The sequence below is a fragment of the Chiloscyllium plagiosum genome, unplaced genomic scaffold (assembly GCF_037043375.1).
Source record: "Chiloscyllium plagiosum isolate Xiang-an unplaced genomic scaffold, Cpla_swu_hap1 HiC_scaffold_8, whole genome shotgun sequence".
Lineage (NCBI taxonomy): Eukaryota > Metazoa > Chordata > Chondrichthyes > Orectolobiformes > Hemiscylliidae > Chiloscyllium > Chiloscyllium plagiosum.
In genome coordinates this window covers 20,590,357-20,614,081 of record NW_028270146.1, presented here as the reverse complement: position 1 = coordinate 20,614,081, position 23,725 = coordinate 20,590,357, and the positions used below count along the sequence as shown (strand labels likewise).

Below are 23,725 nucleotides of genomic sequence, written 5' to 3'. Positions count from 1 at the left end.
GGCAGCAAGGGTGCCTGCAGCCATCACTCAGTTTCACTCTTTATCCTGTCTCTGATTCTCCATAGAAACCAGAATGCTCTCAGTGCTGTCCTTACCTTCCCCTTTGATCTCGTGGGCACATCCAATGGCTGCAGACTCGGCCACAGCTTGGTGTTGGTTCTGAAAGTTCAAAGAAACCTTGCGGTCAGAGACTTAATTTGTTTGGGAGATTAAAAGCAGGCTTCTGGCCCAAGCACAGAGAAAGTGAGGACTGCCCTTTCCTGATGAATGGTTTATGCCCAAAACCTCGATTCTCCTGCTCCTCAGATGCTGCCTGACCCGCTGTGCTTTTCCAGTGGCACACTCTCGCTTTTGGCTCAGGCAGCTCGGGCCCAGATGTCAATCAGAGATGGTTAATGCAAGCACCAACTCGGCTGAAGAAGTTCAGTAATCCTGCTCTGAAACAGGCACAGAAGCCAGAGCTCACTTTTAAAATGAGGCTTCTGCTCCTTTCAGGCAGTCCCTGCAGCCACCTATGAAAAGGACCCGATCTAGCAACGACTGGACAGCCAGCACTGATTGAGTCCAGGCCTCTTCCCTGCAAAAGTGGTAAGCAAACAGTCAACTCTAGGCCCATCAACTGGGCCCAATTATGTTAAATGTAGGAGCGTCTGTTAGGAAAAATTGAAGAGACCTTTGTTCTGCGGGTGGTGTGTAATGCCTACAGCCTGGATATCAGCAATAGCAACACAGGAGCAGGAGTAGGCTATTCAGCCCTTCAATTGTGCTGCACCATTCAGTATGATCATGGCTGAACCTCTAACTCAATGACATATTCCTGCCTTCTACCCTCTACCCTTTGATTTGTTCAATATCTAAATTTACATAATTCCACCAATGAAACTCCAGAAAGGATGGAAGTGTGTCACCAGCTCATAGTGAAATGTAGAGCTTATGAAACAAATTCCACCACAACCAATTTTTAAATCATAGAATCATAGAATCCCTACAGTGGGGAAACAGGCCATTTGGCCCCACAAGTCCACACCGACCCTCCGAAGAGAATCCCACCCAGACCCATTCATAGAACATAGAACAATACAGCACAGAACAGGCCCTTCGGCCCACGATGTTGTGCCGAACATTTGTCCTAGCTTAAGCACCCATCCATGTACCTATCCAATTGCCGCTTAAAGGTCACCAAAGATTCTGACTCTACCACTCCCACAGGCAGCGCATTCCATGCCCCCACCACTCTCTGGGTAAAGAACCCACCCCTGACATCTCCCCTATACCTTCCACCCTTCACCTTAAATTTATGTCCCCTTGTAACACTCTGTTGTACCCGGGGAAAAAGTTTCTGACTGTCTACTCTATCTATTCCTCTGATCATCTTATAAACCTCTATCAAGTCACCCCTCATCCTTCGCCGTTCCAATGAGAAAAGGCCTAGCACTCTCAACCTATCCTCGTACGACCTATTCTCCATTCCAGGCAACATCCTGGTAAATCTTCTCTGCACCCTCTCCAAAGCTTCCACATCTTTCCTAAAGTGAGGCGACCAGAACTGCACACAGTACTCCAAATATGGCCTAACCAAAGTCCTGTACAGTTGCAACATCACTTCACGACTCTTGAATTCAATCCCTCTGCTAATGAACGCTAATACACCATAGGCTTTCTTACAAGCTCTATCCACCTGAGTGGCAACTTTCAAAGACCTATGAACATAGACCCCAAGATCCCTCTGTTCCTCCACCTCACTAAGAACCCTACTGTTAATCCTGTATTCCGCATTCTTATTTGTCTTTCCAAAATGGACAACCTCACACTTGGCAGGGTTGAACTCCATCTGCCACTCCTCAGCCCAGCTCTGCATCATATCCAAGTCCCTTTGCAGCCGACAAGAGCCCTCCTCACTATCCACAACTCCACCAATATTCGTATCATCTGCAAATTTACTGACCAACCCTTCGACTCCCTCATCCAAGTCATTAATAAAAATTACGAACAGCAGAGGACCCAGAACTGATCCCTGCGGAACTCCACTTGTAACTGGGCTCCAGGCTGTATATCTACCACCACTCTCTGACTTCGACCGGTTAGTCAGTTTTCTATCCAATTGGCCAAATTTCCCTCTATCCCATGCCTCCTGACTTTCCGCATAAGCCTACCATGGGGAACCTTATCAAATGCCTTACTAAAATCCATGTATACTACATCCACTGCTCTACCCTCATCCACATGCTTGGTCACCTCCTCAAAGAATTCAATCAGACTTGTAAGGCAAGACCTACCCTTCACAAATCCGTGCTGGCTGTCCCTAATCAAGCAGTGCCTTTCCAGATACTCATAAATCCTATCCCTCAGTACCCTTTCCATTACTTTACCTACCACCGAAGTAAGACTAACTGGCCTGTAATTCCCGGGGTTATCCCTATTCCCTTTTTTGAACAGGGGCACAATATTCGCCACTCTCCAGTCCCCTGGTACCACCCCCGTTGACAGTGAAGATGAAAAGATCATTGCCAATGGTACTGCAATTTCCTCTCTTGCTTCCCACATAATCCTAGGATATATCCCATCAGGCCCGAGAGACTTGTCTATCCTCAAGTTGTTCAAAATGTCCAACACATCTTCCTTCCTAACATGTATCTCCTCTAGCTTACCAGTCCGTTTCACACTCTCCTCTTCAACAATACGGTTCCTCTCATTCGTAAATACTGAAGAAAAGTACTCATTCAAGACCTCTCCTATCTCTTCCGACTCAATACACAGTCTCCCACTACTGTCCTTGATTGGACCTACCCTCGTTCTCGTCATTCTCATGTTTCTCACATACGCATAAAATGCCTTTGGGTTATCCTTGATCCTATCCGCCAGAGATTTTTCATGCCCTCTCTTGGCTCTCCTAATCCCTTTCTTCAGGTCCCTTCTGGCTATCCTGTATCCCTCCACTGCTCTGTCTGAACCCTGTTTCCTCAACCTTATGTAAGCCTCCTTCTTCCTCTTTACAAGACATTCAACCTCCCTCATCAACCAAGGTTCCCTCACACAACCATTTCTTTCCTGCCTGACCGGTACATACATATCAAGGATACGTCGTATCTGTTCCTTGAAAAAGTTCCACATTTCCACGACATCCTTCCCCGACAACCTATGCTCCCAACTTATGCTCCTCAGATCCTGTCTTACAGCATCGTAATTACCCTTCCCCCAATTGTAAAACCTACCCTGTTGCACGCACCTATCTCTCTCCATAACCAAGGTGAAAGTCACAGAATTGTGGTCACCATCACCCCTACCCTCTTAGTCTACATTTCCCCTGACTAATGCATCTAGCCTACGCATCCCTGAACAGTATGGGCAATTTAGCACAGCCAATTCACCTAACCTGCTAATCTTTGAATGGAGGTGGCAATAAGAAAAAGATAGCAATAAACATAACTGTGGAATGTTGTAAAAACTCAACTGGTTCACCTATGTCCCTGACCCAGTTTCTATAAGAGTTACTGCCTCTCATCAATCAATGTGGGTTAACTCTCAAATTTCCTTGAAGTGGTCAAGTAAGCTGATATCAAATAAGCACATCATCATCATCATCAGAGCACCCATAGATATTGAAATTAGGGCCTCAGTAGGGCACACTTCCTGATGATTCAAAAAAAATCTACAGTAATAGCTTTAATTCTTTCATTTCACTTACCACTGCACCTTCAATTTCAGCAGTGCCCAGCCTATGACCACTGATGTTGATAACATCATCCAACCTTCCTGTGATCTGGTAATGTCCCTCTTCAGATCTGTATGCTCCATCTCCAGTGAAGAAATGGTCTGCAAAAAACAGAAGAAGGAACTGCATTAGAAATCCTTTTTATACTTTTGGTCAGACTCATTGCTTCTTCTCCTCTCAGGAGAAAGTGAGGTCTGCAGATGCTGGAGATCAGAGCTGAAAATGTGTTGCTGGAAAAGCGCAGCAAGTCAGGCAGCATCCAGGGAACAGGAGAATCGACGTTTCGGGCATAAGCCCTTCTTCAGGAAAGAAGGGCTTATGCCCGAAACGTCGATTCTCCTGTTCCCTGGATGCTGCCTGACCTGCTGCGCTTTTCCAGCAACACATTTTCAGCTCTTCTCCTCTCAGGCAATGCAGGGTTGGTTCGACATAGAATCATAGAGTCACAGAGATATACAGCATGGAAACAGACCCTTCGGTCCAACCCGTCCATGCCGACCAGATATCCCAACCCAATCTAGTCCCACCTGCCAGTAGCTGGCCCATATCCCTCCAAACCCGTCCTATTCATATACCCATCCAAATGCCTTTTAAATATTGCAATTGTACCAGCCTCCAGCACTTCCTCTGGCGGCTCATTCCATACTCGTACCACCCTCTGCGTGAAAAAGTTGTCCCTTAGGTGTCTTTTATATCTTTCCCCTCTCATCCTAAACCTATGCCCTCTAGTTCTGGATTCCCCAACCCCATGGAAAAGGCTTTGTCTATTTACCCAATCCAAGCCCCTCATAATTTTGTAAACCTCTATACATAATTTTGTAAACCTCACCCGACAGCCTCCAATGCTCAAGGGAAAACAGCCCCAGCCTGTTCAGCCTCTCCCTATAGCTCAAATCCTCCAACCCTTGCAACATCCTTGAGTGATACTGGCATAGAGACATAGAGATGTACAGCATAGAAACAGACCTTTCAGTCCAACTTGTCCATGCCGACCAGATATCCTGAACGGGTCTAGTCCCATTTGCCAGCACTTGGCTGTTATCCCTCTAAACCCTTCCTATTCATGTACCCACATCACCGACTGTCCTCCAGACACCCCATACAATCTCTTAACTGGGAATAAAAACCAAAAGAACTGCGGATGCTGTAAATTAATAAACAAAAACAGAAGTTGCTGGAAAAGCACAACAGGTCAAGCAGCATGTGAGGAGCAGGAGAGTCAGCATTTCAGATGTAAGCCCGTCATCAGGAATATTGCGGGGGAGAGAGCTGAGAAATAAATACGAGGGTGGGTCGGGGTGGGGGTGGGGCTGGGACTGGGGTGAGGAAGGTAGGTGGGAATGCAATAGGTGGGTGCAGGTGGAGGTTGATGGTGATAGGTCGGTGGAGAGCACTGAGTGAATAGGTGGGAAGGAAGATGGACAGGACAGGCCAAGAGGGTGGTGCCGAGTTGGAGGGTTGGATCTGGGATGGGGTTGGGGGATGGGGTGGGGGGAGGCGAGATTTGGAAACTGGTGAAGTCAACATTGATGCCGTGTAGTTGTAGGATCCTGAGGCAGGAGATGAGGTGTTCTTCCTCCAGTTGACTTTCATCTGTGAAAAGAAATCAAAGTTAATGTTTCGGGTCCAGTCACCGGATCCAAACTATTAACTTTGATTTCTCTGCACAGATGCTGCCAGACCAGCTGAGCTTTTCCAGCAACTTTTGTTTTTGTTTCTTAACTGGGAAGACTGTTTGTGCAAGGAACCTTTAATTGAGTTCAGGCAATGACTTTGTGTTAAAACTCTCATGCTTGTTTTCAAACCTCTCCCTAGCCGTGTCCCTCCCTATCTTTGAAGCTAAATCAGATCTTCCAACCCTTCTCTTATTTTTGCCCTCTGCAGCATTCCCAATCTTCACTGTCCCACCACAGGCAGTGATGGCCTAAGCCACTGAAGTTCTTTTACTTAGATATCTGCTTCTCTATCCACTTTGAAGCCGTTCCCTGAGTTCCTCTTATTGGTTATTGGTCACCTGATAGCTACGTATCTGGCTCATTGTCAAATCTTGTTTGCTAATAGGTAGGCAAAACACATTGGAACCTTCTGCCATGTCAAAGGCACTACATAAATGCAAGAAGGTTAGCCACAGCTCAGTGGTTAGCACTGTTGCTACTGATTTTTAAACGTCATGAGTTCAAACCTTACTCTGAAAATTAAAGGGATCCTGTTTGTAGTGGTTATATCCCTACATCTACGCTAGAAGGCCTTGATTTAATTCCCACCTGCTGTGGACGTGTGACATACATGATGTAAAGAATATACGTTGGGCTCTTGTGGTGAAATGGTAGTATCCCTACCTCTGAGACAGTAAACCTGGCTTCAAATCCTCCCTGAGGTGTATCACAATACATCTAAAATGGTTGGTTAACAATGTGTATAAATTCAAGGAGTTGTTATAGAGGATACTGTGAATTTTCTTTTAGTTCTTTCATGGGATGTGTGCATTGCTGACTAGGCCAGCGTTTGTTGCGCATCCCTCAGAAAGCAGTTAAGAGTTAACCATATTGGTGGCAGTCTGGAGTCACGTGTAGGCTAGATAAAGATGGCAGAATTCCTTTCCCGAAATGGCTGAACCAGATGGATTTTAAACATGATTGGTGATAGTTCCCCCAGGATGGGGGGAGTCCAAAACTAGAGGGCATAGGTTTAAGGTGAGAGGGTAAAGATTTAAAATGGACCTCCGGGCAACTTTTTCACTCAGAGGGTGGGGCATGTATAGAATGAGCTGCCAGAGGAGGAGGTGGAGACTGGTACAATTACAACATTTAAAAGGCATCTGGATGGGTAGATGAATAGGATGGGTTTAGAGGCTATGGGCTAAATGCTGGCAAATGGGACTCAATTAATTAAGGATCTCTGTTTGGCGTGGATAAGTTGGTCCGTAGGGTCTGTTTCCATGCAGTACATCTCTATGATTCTATGACTCTATGACACCAGCTTTAATCTCTAGGGTTTAACAAATTGAACTTAAATTCCACAAAATGCCATTGTAGGATTTGAACCCACTGTCCCAGAACATTACCCTGGGTCTCTAGATTGCTGAAGCAGTGACCATACATCCAACCCACTATCTCCCCTAAACATATCCCCTTTCCTTAAGGAGATGTCCACAGACACATGCCTGGAACTCTTGCTGTGACTGTTCAGCAGCTCAGCTAAGGTTGAGCATCATTGTTGAGAACTCAGCCAATGTACCAGCGATATTACAGTGCGGGATTTGGGAGGCTATACAAAATGCAGGGCTCTGCTGTCCAGCAGGAGGCAGTGGTTAGGGCTCACAATGGGGACCCTGAATTGATTTTTATCCTTTCCCCCGTCCATCTCATAGCCTTACTGTGAACCAGAAAACCCAGTATGTGTCAGGAATCAAACAGTGGGAACACACCAATCAATACTACAAACCAATGGCTCATGTGGTCAGTTCATCCAACATGATCCACCTGGGTTCAATCACTTCCTGACAAACGCACTCTTTCTATCCCACTTTATCGGAAACTTTAAGGTTAAAATCGAATTTGAAACTGTTCAAAGGAATTTTGTTTCCAAAACGTGAACAGGAACGACAGACTCAACCCATAAATCTTCTTTCTTCAAATGCTCAGGGTCTGCAATGCACGAGGGTGGAGGAAGCAGATTCAATAGTGACATTCAAAAGGGATTTGGATAGTCATGTGAAGGTTATGGGGTAGGAGCAGGGGGAGTAGGGATAACAGGACTGCTCTTGGAAAGAGCTAGCACTAATTTGATGGGCTGAATGGCCTGCTGGCCTGCTGTACCAGCTGCTGATCCTAACGATTGGAAGTGCAAAACCAACACCAGTGGCTGTCCTGTGCACCTTACAGTCAGAAGATGATCCGACATGAATGTAATTCCTACACTTTTCGATAAATCAGACAATGACTAACACACATGAGCTTTGGAGACAGACAGCTGGCCTTGAGAGGAAAATATTAACAACATCAAATGACAGCTTCACTTTGTCAAATGGGCTTGTCATCTTCCAACTCGTCCGACATGATCCATCGAGACAAAGTACTCTGTCCAAATCCCACAGTTCAATTGTGGCTGACCCTTCACTGACACAGAGAAGGATCAAGAGGTCACAAATCTGGATAAATCATTCTGAAGCAAGTTGTTTAGACATTAGCTCACTGGATTGCCACAGGAGCTGTGGGTGTGTTTATCGATCTTCAATATCCTGTGCAGTTCCTTCTACCTCTCCCTTCCAGCTCCTACGGACAGCCATCTTCAGGATCTAACAGATAGCAGGCAATACTGCACTCTGTCACACCCTATGTCACAACCTTTCTCTATTTTGTTTGACGTGGCTGGGTCATTGCTCCTTCCTCATTCCCCCAATGTTCTCATCTCTCAAACTTAACACAGGCAAGCTTTGGAACAATTCACCAGCAGCCAAGCCATACGTCATGGGGTTTATTGTGTAATCAGTAAAAGCTTTTTATTTATTCATTTATGGGATTTTGGCTGGGCTAACATTTATTGCCCGTCCCTAGTTGCCCTTGTGAAGGTGGTGGTGAGCTGCCTTCTTGAACCGCTGCAGTCCATTCTCTGTAGGTTAGCCCTCAGCGCCCTTACAGAGGGAATTCTAGGATCTTGACCCAGCAACAGTGAAGGAACGGGGATGTATTTCCAAGTCAGGATGGTGAGTGACTTGGAGGGGAACTTGCAGGAGGTGGTGTTCCCATCTGCAGCTCTTGTTCTTCAAGATGGAAATGGTCTTGGGTTTGGAAGATGCTGTCTAAGGAGCCTTGATAAATATGTGCAGTGAATCTTGAAGATGGTATCTTTATACTAATATCTGGATTGGGCAGGTTGTCTTGTGAGAAAAGATTGGACAGGCCAGTTTTGTACCTGCTGGAGCTTCAAACAGTAAGTGCCAACTTGATTGAAACATAAGTGTAGATGTGGAGAAGATGTCTTGTCTTGTGGGAGTATATGTGACGAGGGGTCACTGTTTAAAAATAAGGGGTCACATATTTAAAACTGAGGTGAGGTGAAATCCTTTTTCTCTGAGGGCCATGAGTCTTTGGAACTCTTTTCCTTGCTGAACGCTGGCAGGTGGGACTAGATTGGGTTGGGATATCTGGTTGGCATGGACGGGTTGGATCGAAGGGTCTGTTTCCATGCTGTACAGCTCTATGACTCTATGACTCTAAGTGCAGTCTTTGAATATTTTTAAGAGGTGGATATATTCTTGGTAAGAAAGGTTGTCAGGAATAGGAGGGAATGATGAATAGTCATATCAGCCACCATCTTACTGAAAGACGAAGCAGGTTTGAGGGGCCAAGTGGCCTACTCGTGCTCCTAATCTATGTCTTAATAATTTACAAAACAGAAGGTGGCCGTTTGGCCCATTGTGCTGTGTCTTTGAAAGATTTATCCAATGAGTTAGCATTGCTGCCTCACAGCACGAGGGGCCCGGGTTTGATTCCACCCTCGCTGCAACTGTCTGTGCGGAGTTTACACATTCTCCCCAAGTCTGTGCAGGTTCCCTCCCACAGTCCAATGTGCAGGTTAGTTGGATTGGCCATGCCAAATGCCATAGTGTGCTGGTTAGATGGATTAGCCATGGGATATAGAGGGTTACAGGAATAGGGTAGGGGCTGGCTCAGGATGGGATACTTTTCAGAGGGTCAGTGTGGACTTGATGGATCAAATGGCCTGCTTCCAAACTGGCAGGATTCTATGAGTCTCATTCCACATCTTACTGCAAATCATGCCTTTTTCAGTTAAACATTCAACTCCTTACTGTCAAATTTGACTCTATCACCTGTTCATTCAGTTAAAAATCACACAACACCAGGCTATAGTCCAACAAGTTTAATTGGAAGCACTAGCTTTCAGAGCACTGCTCCTTCATCAGGTGGTTGTGACCTGACGAAGGAGCAACGCTCCAAAATCTAATGCTTCCAATTAAACCTGTTGGACTATAACCTGGTGTTGTGTGACTTTTCATGCAGTGACATTACAACTCATAAACTTCCCTCAGAAATTAAGCCCCCTCTCACCCACCAACCTCACTGGATTCCTCTATCAATTTATCTTTAAAGCTGTTTCCACTGAGTATTGATCATCCCCCTTCCCCACCAGCGGATAAGGTCTCTCTTATCAAAGCTTTACTCTATCAAATCCCTTCACTTGGTGATAGTTTCTCCATCAAATCCCTTCACTGTGATAGTTATTCTATCAAATCCCTTCATCATTCAGAAGGCCTCCATTAATTCTCCCTCGAATATTCTCACACTAAGCAGAAAGATCCTGGTTTCTTCAGTCCCATCACACATAGCTGAAGGCCCCTCCATCCACACGGCCATTTTAGTAAGTTAAGGAAGAAGGTACAAACATTGGAGGTCATTTGGAAATGGTTCGCACAGCTGATTCCTGGGATGAAGGGCGTGTCATATGAGGAAAGGTTGAGCAGGTTGGGCCTACACTCATTAGTATTTAGAAGAATTAGATATGACCTTTTTGAAACATGTAAGATTCTGACATGGTAGATCTTTAGAGGATGGTTCTGTTCCTGGGGAAGGGGACACTGTTTAAGAATCAGGAGCTTAACATGGTGATGAGGAGGAATTCCATCTCAGAGGATGGTTCGTGTTTTGGAATTTCTTGTGAGCAATGGAGACTAGTTCCCTGAATATATTCAAGGTAGAGATAGGCAGATTATTGACTGACAAGGGAGTCAAAGACAAGCAAATAGAACTGAGGCCACATCAGATCAGTCATGATCATACTGAATGGTGGAGCAGGCTGGAGGGACTGAATGTTCTACTCTCTCTCCCAGTCCTCTTGGAATCAGTACAACACATCCACTCACTGGGGTAGGCTTTAAAATAGGTGTTCACAAATCGGTTGTGGTCATTGTAGATAGTCCGAGCCATCCCTGGCCATGGCTGTGCGATGCAGAGTGATCCGGAGATTGCGTTCCCCGTTAATCTCTGACCCTGGAACAGGCACAAAGCAGACGTCAATAGAATTCTGAAACCTAATCCAAGATCTGAGATTGAAACTACCGAGAGTGGCTGTGGAGAGCGATCAGAGATGGATTAATCCTCCGATGTCAAGAATGGGAACACAGATGTATCTGGATGAGAACATGAAAGAATGGGGAACTGGAAGATCTGCTAAAACACCACTGAGGCAGAGATGTAGCTCTCTGCCTGGGGTAGCTCATATCAGGTTTAAGCAGCAATACAGATTGTTTCAGCTGAAAGGCCTGTTTCTGTGCTGTGTATCCCAGATAATTCTCCATTGTGTAACTAATGGACTCCACTGGACCTTTAGCCACTGGGCTGTGGATGGAGCTGCCCCATTATCTATTGATGAGTGCAAAACATGGTATTCTCAGGGATAACTCACAGGCATGCTATTCCCACACTCTACCCTTGACCCGAACTGAAAAGGAAAATACTATGGCAGTTACACATCAAGTATCCCACATATTCCCATTGAATCCCAGCCAGATCCAACAGGTTAAAGTCTCATTCCAAATAGACTCTATTTCCAGCACAGAAAGAGGCCCTACAGCCCAACTCATCCATGCTGACCAATTTTCCTAACCTGAACGAGTCCCATGTGCCTGCATTTGGCCCATATCCCTCTAAACTTTTCCTATGCCGGAGAAGGCACCCCCACCTCAGGCAAATCTTGCTACTTACTTCTCTCCACAGATAAAGATGAGGTGAAATAAAAGGAAAAATATCAACATTTTCTAATTACATGCTCATTCATGAGTACTGGGTCGATTCCGAAGAAGGGTCTCATTGCCATAGCTGGGAGTATCTTGGCATCTCTATCTGCAGGCCGAGGAGCGATACAGATACCGCCAGTCTCTGAAACAAAGAACAACACAAACTCTCCTCATCAGTCAACTCACTATTCTGACTGGGAAATATATTGACATTTCTTTAGTGTCACTGCATCAAAATCCTGGAACTCCCACCACAGTGGCATTGTGGGTCCACCTACAGCACATGGACAGCAGCGGTTCAAGATGGCAACTTATCAACACCTTCTCATGGGCAACTAGGGACAGGCAATAAATGCTGGCCCAGCCAGAGATGCCTACATCCCATGAATTAATTTTAAGAAACGGATGGAGGGTCATTTCAGAATGGTAGGGAGTATTTGTGGTACTCTAAAATGGTGAGAACCTTCGACATGCACCATGTCAGAACATATATCAGATAAGCTTTGATGATGGCAAAGAAATGTTTCTCCATAGGAACTCACCATTTCCAGGGTACATGGACTTTAACCAACAGTTCCTCATCCCATTAGGCCAATCTCATTAACTCTCCAGCTTCAGAATTCTCACGGTGGGCCCTAAGGTTGTGGCTTGATTTTAGGTGTAGATAGAAGTCTGAATAAGTGGGTGGAAGAGTGTTATGTAAAGAAGGGGCTTTGCTTCATGGGGCATTGGTGCCACTATTGGGGAAAGAGGCAACAGTTCCACTGGGATGGACTTCACTTAAACCGAGCTGGGGCCAGCTTCTTGGTGAATCAAACACCAAGGGCAGAAGACCGGACTTTAAATAAAAGCTGGGTGAATTCAATAAAAGGTCAATTCAAAAGCAGCAAGGGAAATGTTGAGCACAGCAACATTTTTGGGTGTAAAATATAGACTAGGAAGGAGAAAGGAGAGCAACTACCAATCAGATGAAATCATTTTCATTTCATACGCACGATGAAGTTGTTGACTTGAGAGAACAAGACTGAACCTTAGGTAAAGCAGATACTTGGACAAAGAGAATGGGATGTTAGTGAATACAGTGAGATCAGGAGAAATTGGAAAAGTAGGGAGAGCTAAAATACATGACATTAGGTGACTGGCACATTTCTTCAACACGAATTGGCTTTAATGTGATTGAAGAATTTAGATTGTTATTTGTAGAACGCAAACTTTCCTAACCTGTATTGGCTATCAATCGATTGGTTTAAATGGTGCTGCTATTACCTGATTTTCTAATAACGCGGGATCAAACGGGAACAGAACTGTCGCGTTATAACAGAACAGACTAGCAGTTACAGAGACATGGTTACAAAGTGTCCAATGTTGGGGACTCAGTATTCCAGGATACTTAACTTTCAGAAGAAATGGGCAAAATGGAAATGGAGATGAGGTAACTCTGATAATAAAGAAGGGGATAAAGACAATAGAAAGAAAGGATCTCAGCTCAGAAAATCATGAATTAAAATCAAGTCTTTTTTTTAGATTACCTACAGTGTGGAAACAGGCCCTTTGGCCCAACAAGTCCACACCGACCCTCCGAACAGCAACCCACCCAGACCCATTCCCCTACACCTAACACTACGGGCAATTTAGCATGGCCAATTCATCTAACCTGCACGTTTTTGGACTGTGGGAGGAAACCGGAGGAAACCCACTCAGACACAGGGAGAATGTGCAAACTCCCCACAGACAGTTGCCTGAGGTGGGAATTGAACCCAGATCTCTGGCGTTGTGAGGCAGCAGTGCTAACCACTGTGCCACTGTGCTGCCCGTTTGGTTGGAGCTAAGAAATGGGAAATTGGTACAAGTTGTTTGTTGGCCCCCTAGCAGTGTGTAGAACAGAGTATAAACCAGCAAATCCAATCTGTCTGTAATAAGGGTAATACAGTAATCATGGGAGGCTTTAATAAACCAAAAATCCAAATTGACAGTAATAGTGTGGCAGATGGGTATATGGAATACAGCTATGTATAAAATTGTTTTCTGGATCACTATGTCAACGAAAGTCATTTTAGATCAAACACTGTGTGATAAGAAAGAATTAATGCATTGCTTTATACTAAAGAGATTCTAAGGGAAGAGTGACCATAATATATTGTAGACATTTCTCTGGGTATATAATATGATTAGAGGCAGAGACAGGTGAAACTATGATGGGTGTAACAAAATGCAGGAGACAAATCAATTATTTTGTGTCTGTTTTCACAGTTGAAGATTCAGAAATATTCTGGAAATAATGTGAAACCAAGGGTCCACCAAAAGCGAAGAACCTAAAGGGATTAGTATAAGTACTGGACAAACTACTTGAACTGAGTGCTAACAAGATGGATATGATATACTAGGACAGTATTTAATGGTGCTGGGGAGTCAGGAACAGGCCCAGGAAGACTAAGGGCTAAACCAGACCTTTTCTGGGATCAAGAGGACAGCTTCTGTGGTCAATCAGATACTGGCAGCTCTATTGCATAACAGCGCCACTGGGAAGGTAGTGGCTACTGCTGGTATGACTCCCATTTGAGGTCCACGAGCAAAATTGGATCCCATGCCTACAAGTGAAGGCGCTGTGTGGAACTGGGGGTGGGGAGGAGATTATGGAGAGGGGACAGGGCAGAGAGTGGTTCACAACCAGCTACCCACTTCCTGATGCCGAAGTGTTCTGAAGAAGGATTACTGGATCCGAAATATTAACTCTGCTTTCTCTCCAGAAATGCTGCTAGACTCCTGAGTTTTTCCAGCAATTTCTGTTTTTCTTCCTGGGTCCCCTTTGAAATCTTTTGAGTGAGGGCGTGTCCCCGGTATGCCAGCCAGCAAATAACAACTTCCACCTAGAAGAACAGGAGCAGCAATACACAGGAACACCACCATCTGCAAATTTCTGTCTGAGCCACTCTGTGATCCGACTTGGAAATATACCACCGTTCCTTCACTGTCACTGGGTCAAAATCCTGGAATTCCATCCGTTAACATTGCTGCTGATGTCCCAACATGGGTCTGCACAGTTTCAAGATGGAAACTCAACTCCACCATCTGGATGGTAAAAACAATGACTGCAGATGCTGGAAACCAGATTCTGGATCAGTGGTGCTGGAAGAGCACAGCAATTCAGGCAGCATCCGAGGATGATGAAGGGCTTTTGCCCGAAACGTCGATTTTGCCTGTCCTCGGATGCTGCCTGAATTGCTGTGCTCTTCCAGCACCACTGATCCAGAATCCACCATCTGGAGTTGCCCCGAATAAGAAAGCAAATGAAAACCCACACGGATTTGCTTGTTGTGCTCCCCACTTTAGGCAGTAAGTACCATTTCTCAGACCCTTCTTCTTCCAAGAAACCTGTCAGACAATTTTCCTCAAGGGCAATGCCCCTTTAAGGCCAGAGCCTTCAGTGACAGGGACAGCTGCTTGGGACAGCTGCTGTGGTTTCTGATCTCAGCACAGAACCCTCCCCCCCCCTCCCCCCACTCCTTACCCTGTGACCGACTTCAGCATTTTATAGCAGTGTTTGTGTATCTCTCGATGCATTTCCGTTCAATGTTCCCAGATATTGTGCCAAGCTGAAAGATGCTCATAATTATTTATTGGGCAAAGAGCCTCAGGACAGTTCCCATCACTGCTTTAGTATTATTAATACATGAATAGTTCCCCCTGCCTAACAGTCACACAAATGAACAGAAACCCATACATGGAATTCACACACACACACACTGACCTGATGAAGGAGCAGCGCTCTGAAAGCTTGTGATTTCAAATAAACCTGTTGGTGTCGTGTGACTTCTGACTTTGAATTGTGTCGGAACTCAAGGTGTTAGGAGATCACACTCAATATTTTCAGGAGTACAGACTACAGAGCACTCAATTCCCACATTACAGCAAGATATCAACAGGAGAAAGAACTGAGGTGGGAAAGAATAAAAGTTGAACTTTTGAGACAGATTCAGACATTGAATTTACTCCCTTAGGTATCTGTTTTAATTTTATATTTCAGCTTTTAAGTTATACCTTTTTTTTTTAATCATGTAATCCTCCAGGAACCCATTCTAGAGAACAGGACTCACTTCATTCAAAAGTGACCAGTTTCACAACTAATTGGAGTTCAGCACTGGCAGATGATTGGAGCAGGGTTTGAATGGCTTTCTCTTGCTTTGATGTTTTTGAGCACCAATAGGTGCCTCTCAAACAGTTACCTTAACGCAGCCTCCAAGCAGTCTGAGCTTAGTTGAGGTATCACTTGGGTTTCAAATGGGATGATTGAAATACGTTGTCATTTAGAACTGTAGAAACCATCATCTCTACAACTGCCTAGCATGTTGTAAAAGCGACTGCACTGCAAACATTTACTTAATAGCTGTCAAAAGAGCTTTAAATGCAATTCTTTTTTTCATTCTAAGGCTGTGCCCTTAGCCAAGCTGTTCCAGTACAGCTGTAACACTGACATCTATCCAACAATGTGGCAAATTGCCCATGTATGTCCAGGAAGGACAAATCCAACCTGGCCAATTACCATCCCATCAGTCTACTCTTAATCATCAGTAAAGTTGGCATCAACAGTGCTATCAAGCAACACCAGCTCAGCAATAACCTGCTCGGTGATGCCCAGTTTGGGTTCTGCCAGGGCCACTCAGCTCCTGACCTCATTACAACCTTGGTTAAAACACCAGAAGAGCTGAATTCCAGAGGGTGAGGTGAGAGTGACAGCCCTTAATACAAGGCTGTATTTGACCGAGTGTGACATCAAGAAGCCCTCGCAAGGCTGGAATCAATGGGCATCGGGGGAAAACTCTCTGCTGGGTTAGAGTCATACTTGGTGCATAGAAACATGTTATCACTGTTAGAGGTCAATCATCTCAGCTCCAGGACATCTCTGCAAAAGTTCCTCAGGGTAGTGTCCTAGGCCGAATCATCTTCAGCTGCTTCATCAATGACCTTCCCTCCATCATAAGGTCAGAGGTGGGGATGTTCACCGACAATTGCACCATGTTCAGCACCTTTAGCCACTCCTCAGACAATGAAACAGTCCATTTCAAATGCAACAAGATCTGGACAACATTGAGGTTTGGCCGACAGTCAGGCCTCAATGTTAAACAACGTATGTACTGGACAATGGGTATCACTTGGTAACAATGCCGACGGACTGGCTTTGTCTGCAGTGTTTATTTTCTTTCATGGGGGTGTAGCCATCCCTGACAAGCCAGCATTCATTGTCTATCGTGAATTATTGTTGAACTAAGTGGCTTGACAGGCCGTTTCAGGGCGGGCAGGAGTCACATGTAAGCCAGACTGGGGAGGGACGGCAGATTTCCTTCTCTAAAAGATAGTAGTGAACCAGATGAATTTTTACCAACAGTCAATGATACTTTCATGGTCACCGTGACGCAGACCAGCTACATATTCCAGATATTAGAAAGTGAATTTCAATTCTACCAGCTGCCATAGTGGTATTTGAACCCGTGATCCCAGAATTTTAGCATGGCCCACTGGATTACCCATCCAGTGACAGGACCAGTACGTAACTGTCTTACCTGTCTGCCACCAAGTATCCACCACTGGGCATTTGCCATCCCCAACAACTCTATAATACCAGTCCCATGCCTCAGGGTTGATGGGCTCTCCAACTGAAAAATCAAAAGTCAGACAGAATGAGATAGTTAATTTTATTCACTCCCAAATTAATATAATCACAGAATCCCCACAGCGTAGAAGCAGGTCATTCAGCCCATTGAGTCAACACCGACACTTCAAATACCATGCCCCCTGCCCTATCCCTGTAACCCTGCATTCCCCATGGTTAACCCAGCTAGCCCATACATCCCTGGTCACTATGGGGCAATTTAGCATGGCCACTCCAGCTAACCTGCACATCTTTGGATTGTGGGAGGAAACTGGAGCATCCAGAGGGAGCCCATAGAGACACAGGGAGAATGTGCAAATTCCACACAGACAGTAGCTTGAGGGGGGAATCGAATCTGGGTCCCTGGCGCTGTGAGATAGCAGTGGTAACCACCGAGGCACTGTGCCACCTGACATCTTAACCGAGAGCCTGAACATAGAACACTGGTTAGGCCTCAGCGGGAATATTGTGCCCAGTTCTGTCCCTTAGGCTTTAGAAAGGATGGCGAGGTCTTGAGGGGGTTCTGAAGGAGACTTACTAGTTTGTAACCAGGGGTGAAGGACTTCAGTTGTCTGATGAGACGTTAGAATCTGCAGTTTGTCTCCATTAAGCAGAGATCGTTTGGGGAGACCGTCAATGAGGCCGTCTTTGTGTGAATTCACAGGAAATGGGTGAGATACTAAACAAATATTTTGTGTCAGTATTTACTGCGGAGAAGAATATGGAAGCTAGGGAACATGGGGAAATAAACAGTGAAGGCTTGAAAAGTGTCTATATTACAGGGCAGGGGGTACTGCAGGTCTAAAATCCCCAGAATCTGATCAAATGTTTCCCAGAAGCTAGGGAAGAGATTGCTGAGCCATTTGCTGAAATATTTGCATCATTGACAGTTAGGGGTGAGGTGTCAGAAGGCTAGAGGGTGCCTAATGTGGTGCCATTATTTAAGGAAGGTGGTAAGGAAAAGCTAGGGAACTCTAGACCGGTGAGCCTGACATCAGTGATGGGTAAGTTGTTGGAGGGGATTCTGACGGACAGAATTTACATGCATTTGGAAAGGCACGGACTGATTAGGGATAGGCAACATGGCTTTGTGTGTGGAAAATTATGTCTCACTAACTTGATTGAGTTTTTTGAAGAAGTACCAAAGAACATGGATGAAGGCAGAATGGACTTCAGCAAAGCGTTCAAAAGGGTTCCGCATGGTAGACTGGATGGCAAGGTTAGATCACATGGGATCCAGGGAAACTAGCCATTGGGATACAAAATTGGCTTGAATGTAGAAGACAGGGTGTGGTGGTACAGGGTTGTTTTTCAGACTGGAGGCCTGTGACCAGCGGTGTGCCGCAAAGATCAGTGCTGGGCCCACTGCTTTGGATACGAATTTCAGAGGTATCATTAGTGAATTTGCAGATGACACTAAAATTGAACAACAAAGAAGGTTACCTCAGAGTTAAATGGGACCTTAATCAGATAGGCCAACGGGCTGAGGAGTGACAGATAGAGATTAATTTAGATAAATGTGAGGTGCTGCATTTTGGTAAGGCAAACCAGGGCAAGACTTACACAGTTAATGGTAGGGCAGTGGGCAGTGTTGCTGAACAGGACCCATGGGTACAAGTGCTTAGTTCTGTGAACGTGGAGTCACAGGCAGACAGGGTGGTGAAGAAGGCATTTGGCATGCTTGCCTTTGTTCATCAGTACATTGGGTATAGGAGTTGGGATGCCATATTGCGATTGTACCGGACATTGGTGAGGCCACATTTAGAATACTGTGTTCAATTCTGGTCTCCATGCTATAGGAAAGATGTTATTAAACTTGAAAGGGTTCAGAAAAGATTTACAAGGATATTGCTGGGGTTGGAGAGTTTGAGCTGCAGGGAGTGGGTGAATAAGCTGGGGTTGTTTTCTCTAGAGCATCGGAGGCTGAGGGGTGACCTTACAGAGGTTTATAAAATCCTAAGGGTCATGGATGGGGCGAATAGCCATGGTCTTTTCCCTGGGATGGGGGAGGGCATGGGTTTAAGGTGAGAGGAGAAAGTTTTAAAAGGGACATGAGGGGCAACTTTTTCTTGCAGAGGGTGGAATGAGCTGTTGGAGGAAGTGGTGGAGACTGGTACAATTGAAACATTTAAAAGGCATCTGGATGGGTAGCTGCATAGGAAGGGTTTGGAGGGATATGGGCTAAATGCCGCTAAATGAGACTAGATCAGTTTAAATTATCTGGCTGGCATGGACAAAGGGTCTATTTCCATGCTGTACAACTCTATGACTCTACGAGGGAGGTTTTGATTAAGTAAGAAATGAGAAACTGTTGCCATTGTCAGTTCCAGTAACCAGAGGATACAAAGATTTAAAGCAATAGGGTTGGAGGATTTGAGCTACAGGGAGAGGTTGAACAGGCTGGGGCTGTTTTCCCTGGAGCGTCAGAGGCTGAGGGGTTACTTTAGAGGTTTACAAAATTATGAGGGGCATGGATAGGGCAAATAGGCAAAGCCTTTTCCATGGGGTCGGGGAGTCCAGAACTAGAGGGCATAGGTTTAGGGTGAGAGGGGAAAGATATAAAAGAAACCTATGGGGCAACATTTTCACACAGAGGGTGGTATGGGTATGGGATGAGCTGCCAGATGAAGTGGTGGAGGCTGGTACAATTGCAACATTTAAAAGGCATTTGGATGGGTATATCAATAGGAAGGGTTTGGAGGAATATGGGCGGGGTGCTGGCAGATGGGACTAGATTGGGTTGGGATATCTGGTTGGCATGGACAGGTTGGACCGAAGGGTCTGTTTCCATGCTCTACATCTCTATGGCTCTAATTGTCAAAGTAGCCAAGAGAGGATAGAATATAAGAACGCAGGAGCAGAGATTGGCCATTCAGATCTGCCAATGGCTGTTCATCCACCTCAACACCTTTGTCCCACATTATCAATGTATCCCTTTGATGTCATTAAGAAATAGAGATTTATCAATCTCCATTTTAAACATACTCATGACTGAGTTTCCACACCGTTCTAGGATCGAGAATTCTGAAGATAAGCAGCCTCACAATGAAGAGTGTTGATGGTTGATACAGTGAGTTGTTGTGATGTGTTACTGACTAAAAGACTACTGGAATCAATGGCAACTTTTAAAAGAGTATTGGAATGGAAGATTGAAATGGAAGAAAAATCTGTAAGATGATGGGGAATTAGCAGGGGAGGAGGACTGATCTGGAATGCTTTCAAAGACCTAGCACAGGGAAAATGGGCCAAATTGCCTCCTTCTATGTTATGTTATTCTCTGGCTCATTGTCCAACTGGGGATCAGCTTCCTAGAAGGTGCTATAGCCCTCAGTCATAATGTCAATGCCTGAGCTCACTACCATACTGAGTGAGGGAGTGACTGACATTTTGCCAATAATTCTAGTCAGGGTACGGGAGAGAGCAGTTATCTCCTGCCATGTCAAATGATCTTCTGTCCATCTGCACGTATCCAGAGGGACAGGACTGACAAAGTAATCCACCAGCAGACAGCTCCTCTGCCGATGAGCTATGCATGAGACCAGCTGAATGGGGAAAGGCATGTGTTGGCATCTTGGCCTCTTTTCAGAGCAGGGTAGTATTCACCAGGGCTCCAATGACCAGGCACAGCCTTCTCTCACACAGCACATGTTGTGTACTGACCTGTGCCCAGCATTTTCAGAGAAGACCGGTCATGTGACTTCACCCAGGTATCTCCATACTTCAGCAGGAGTCGAATTGCAGTGGGCGCTCCATAGAACTGGTTGACCTTTAACCTTTCAACCATCTCCCAGTAACGACCTACGCAGGGGACAGGTGCAGAGCAAAAGAACCAAGCTTCATTTGTATGTCTTGACAGTGACTGCTTTTCAGGCTATTCAATTATGGGAGGATCACCTACTGGATGGAAACCTTTACTACTTTGTGAAGGACTTTGGAAATATTTTTCAACATCGAAGAAACTACAGGAATATAAGTTGTCATTGGTTACTGTTCTGGATTATGCACTGAGACAAGAGAATGTCAAGACCTCTCTACAGCTGCCCCATGACAATACAACTAACTCCACACGACACAGGAAGTGTGTCTAAAACATTCTGGTGGATGTATTCTTTTGTTTTACTTTTGCTCCTGTGAAGCATCCTGGACGTTATGTAAAAGGTGCTATTTGACTTGGAGATGCCAGTGTTGGACTGGGGTGTACAAAGTTAAAAATCACATGACACCAGGTTATAGTCCAACAGGTTTAATTGGAAGCACTAGCTTTCGGAGCACCGCTCCTTCATCAGGTGGTTGTGGAGGACACATTTGTAAGACACAGAATTTATAGCAAAAGTTTACAGTGTGATGTAGCTGAAATTATACATTAAAAAATACCTTGATTGTTTGTTGAATCTCTCATCTGTTAGAATGACCATGATAGCTTCACCTCTTTCATATGTAAATCACAAAACTTTTTTTTAAAAAAGTTACATTCTCAGGTTAACCTGAGAATAAAAGAAGTGAAACTAACATGGTCATTCTTACAGATGAGAGACTTAACAAACAATCTAGGTATTTTTTAATGTATAATTTCAGCTACATCACACTGTAAACTTTTGCTATAAATTCTGTGTCTTACAAATGTGTCCTCCACAACAGCCTGATGAAGGAGTGGCGCTCCGAAAGCTAGTGCTTAAACCTGTTGGACTATAACCTAGTGTTGTGTGATTTTAAACTTGTAGCGATCTGAATGTTGTGTTGGGGGTCAGTTACACATCTGACAGATGCAGTGCAGGGCCGGTTTGAAGTTATTTAGTGCACGGATAGCGAGATGAGGGTAAGAGAAGACAGCTAGAAACCACTGGCAGCATTTGGAGCAAATGTCCCAAATGCCAATCAGCAGAAGACTGATTCCCTCAAGCAATGACCCGTACGATAATAACTGGGGCCCAGCCAGCAACAGAGTGTAGGGATCACTAAATAATAAAAGGCTAAAATCCACCTAGTTCACCTCTCAGTATCCTGCTGTTTACATAAAATTATTGAATTATTGTAGCAATTCATCTCTATCAATTCGAACCAGATGGGGAGATTTAGGAGCCATAGCCATTCCCTTCTAAGCAATGCTAAGCTATGCATGTGTTCTGAATTAATCATAGACGACATCTGTAACTCGTCAAATAAAAACCGAAAGAACTGCAGATGCTGTAAATCAGAAACAAAATTGCTGGAAAAGCTCAGCAGGTCAGGCAGCTCTCCAAACGCTAGTGTTTCCAAATAAACCTGCTGGACTATAACCTCGTGTTGTGTGATTTTTAACTTTGTCCACCCCAGTCCAACACTGGCACCTCCACATCATTAAATGGGTAATCCCTTCTTCTGAGATGGCACCCTCTGGTGCTAGACCGTCCTACAAGGGAAAACAACTCTGCTGTATCCAATGTGAATTAGCATTGACCTCCCACAGATTCTCCAGAGTACCAAAGCATCTCTTCAGGATCAGGAGGTCCCTTGGTTCTAATGTTCAGCACAAGAGGAGAAACAGTAATTCATGGTTGCCAAGGTTGGAGGATTTGAGCTGTAGGGAGAGGCTGACTAGGCTGGGGCTGTTTTCCCCAGAGCATCGGGGGCAGAGGGGTGTTCTTATAGAGGTTTATAAAATCATGAGGGGCGTGGATAGAGTCAATGAAGAAAGTCTTTTCCCTGGGGTGGGAGAGTCCAGAACTAGAGGGCGTAGGTTTAGGGTGAGAGGGGAGAGATATAAAAGAGATCTCTGGGGCAACATTTTCACACCGAGGGTTGTGCGTGTATGGAGTGAGCTGCCAGAGGAAGTAGTGGAGGCTGGTACAATTGCAGCATTTAAAACACATCTGGATGGGTATATGAATAGGAAGAGTTTAGAGGGATATGGGCCAAGTGCTAGCAAATGGGTCTAAATTAGGTTGGGATATCTGGTCAGCTTGGACGAATTGGACAAAAGGGTCTGTTTCCGTGCTGTACATCTCTATGACTCTATGAACTAGTTGTTAACCTGATGAATTACACTTTGACAAACAAGGAATTAAAGGTGAACTAGAAAGTGATATTGGGCCCATGCCCTTATAAAGACTAGGTCTGAAAACACAGGTCCCAACAACAGGAAGATCCTAGCAGTTCCTAGGTGAAAAAGAATGGAAACTTCTGCTATAGTTTCTAACAAAACACTATTGTCTTGAAAGTCTGCCATTTTCAGTAATCGATCTTGTGAACCATATCTAGCTATTTAGCTTACTCCCGAAATGATTCATTTTAAAAAATACTTGTTCGTGGGATTGGGTATCGAGGGACAGCCCAATATTTGATGCCGTGGAGAAATGTAACATTTTTCGATGTTATTTTAACTGAAATGTTAACTTGTGTTGAAAGAGTGGACAGAATGATAACTAAGAGCACAAGAGGTTATTCCTAGACCCTAGAAAGGTACAGACGCAAAAGTCAATAAACACGTTTATAATTATGTTAATCAATTACCACAATGTACATAATATTGTGGTTCTTGGTCGAGCTCAGAGGACCTGAATTTTGTTCCACTAATAAACAAGATAGTGATTGGAACACAAATTACTCCCCTGCAACTTCCTCTTGATTTATG

General features: G+C 44.8%; 1 protein-coding gene across 4 annotated transcripts in view; it reads right to left on the bottom strand.

Annotated features, from left to right (window-relative positions):
• Positions 1–23,725, bottom strand: part of LOC122553388 (acetyl-coenzyme A synthetase 2-like, mitochondrial) — a 143,284-nt gene that overhangs the window by 69,124 nt on the left and 50,435 nt on the right. For 3 of the 4 annotated variants that reach the window (XR_015757837.1, XM_087989646.1, XM_043697090.2), the window contains exons 7-12: positions 20,776–20,913; positions 17,027–17,119; positions 11,498–11,610; positions 10,596–10,722; positions 3,686–3,813; positions 96–159 (exon numbers count right to left, since the gene is read on the bottom strand). Coding sequence is in view for 3 of the 4 variants with exons in the window: in XM_087989646.1 (XP_087845772.1) it covers positions 96–159; positions 3,686–3,813; positions 10,596–10,722; positions 11,498–11,610; positions 17,027–17,119; positions 20,776–20,913 (663 nt within the window). In the remaining variant the exon portion in view is untranslated. The remainder of the gene's footprint in view (positions 1–95; positions 160–3,685; positions 3,814–10,595; positions 10,723–11,497; positions 11,611–17,026; positions 17,120–20,775; positions 20,914–23,725) is intronic. The other variant, XM_043697093.2, reaches the window with a different exon arrangement.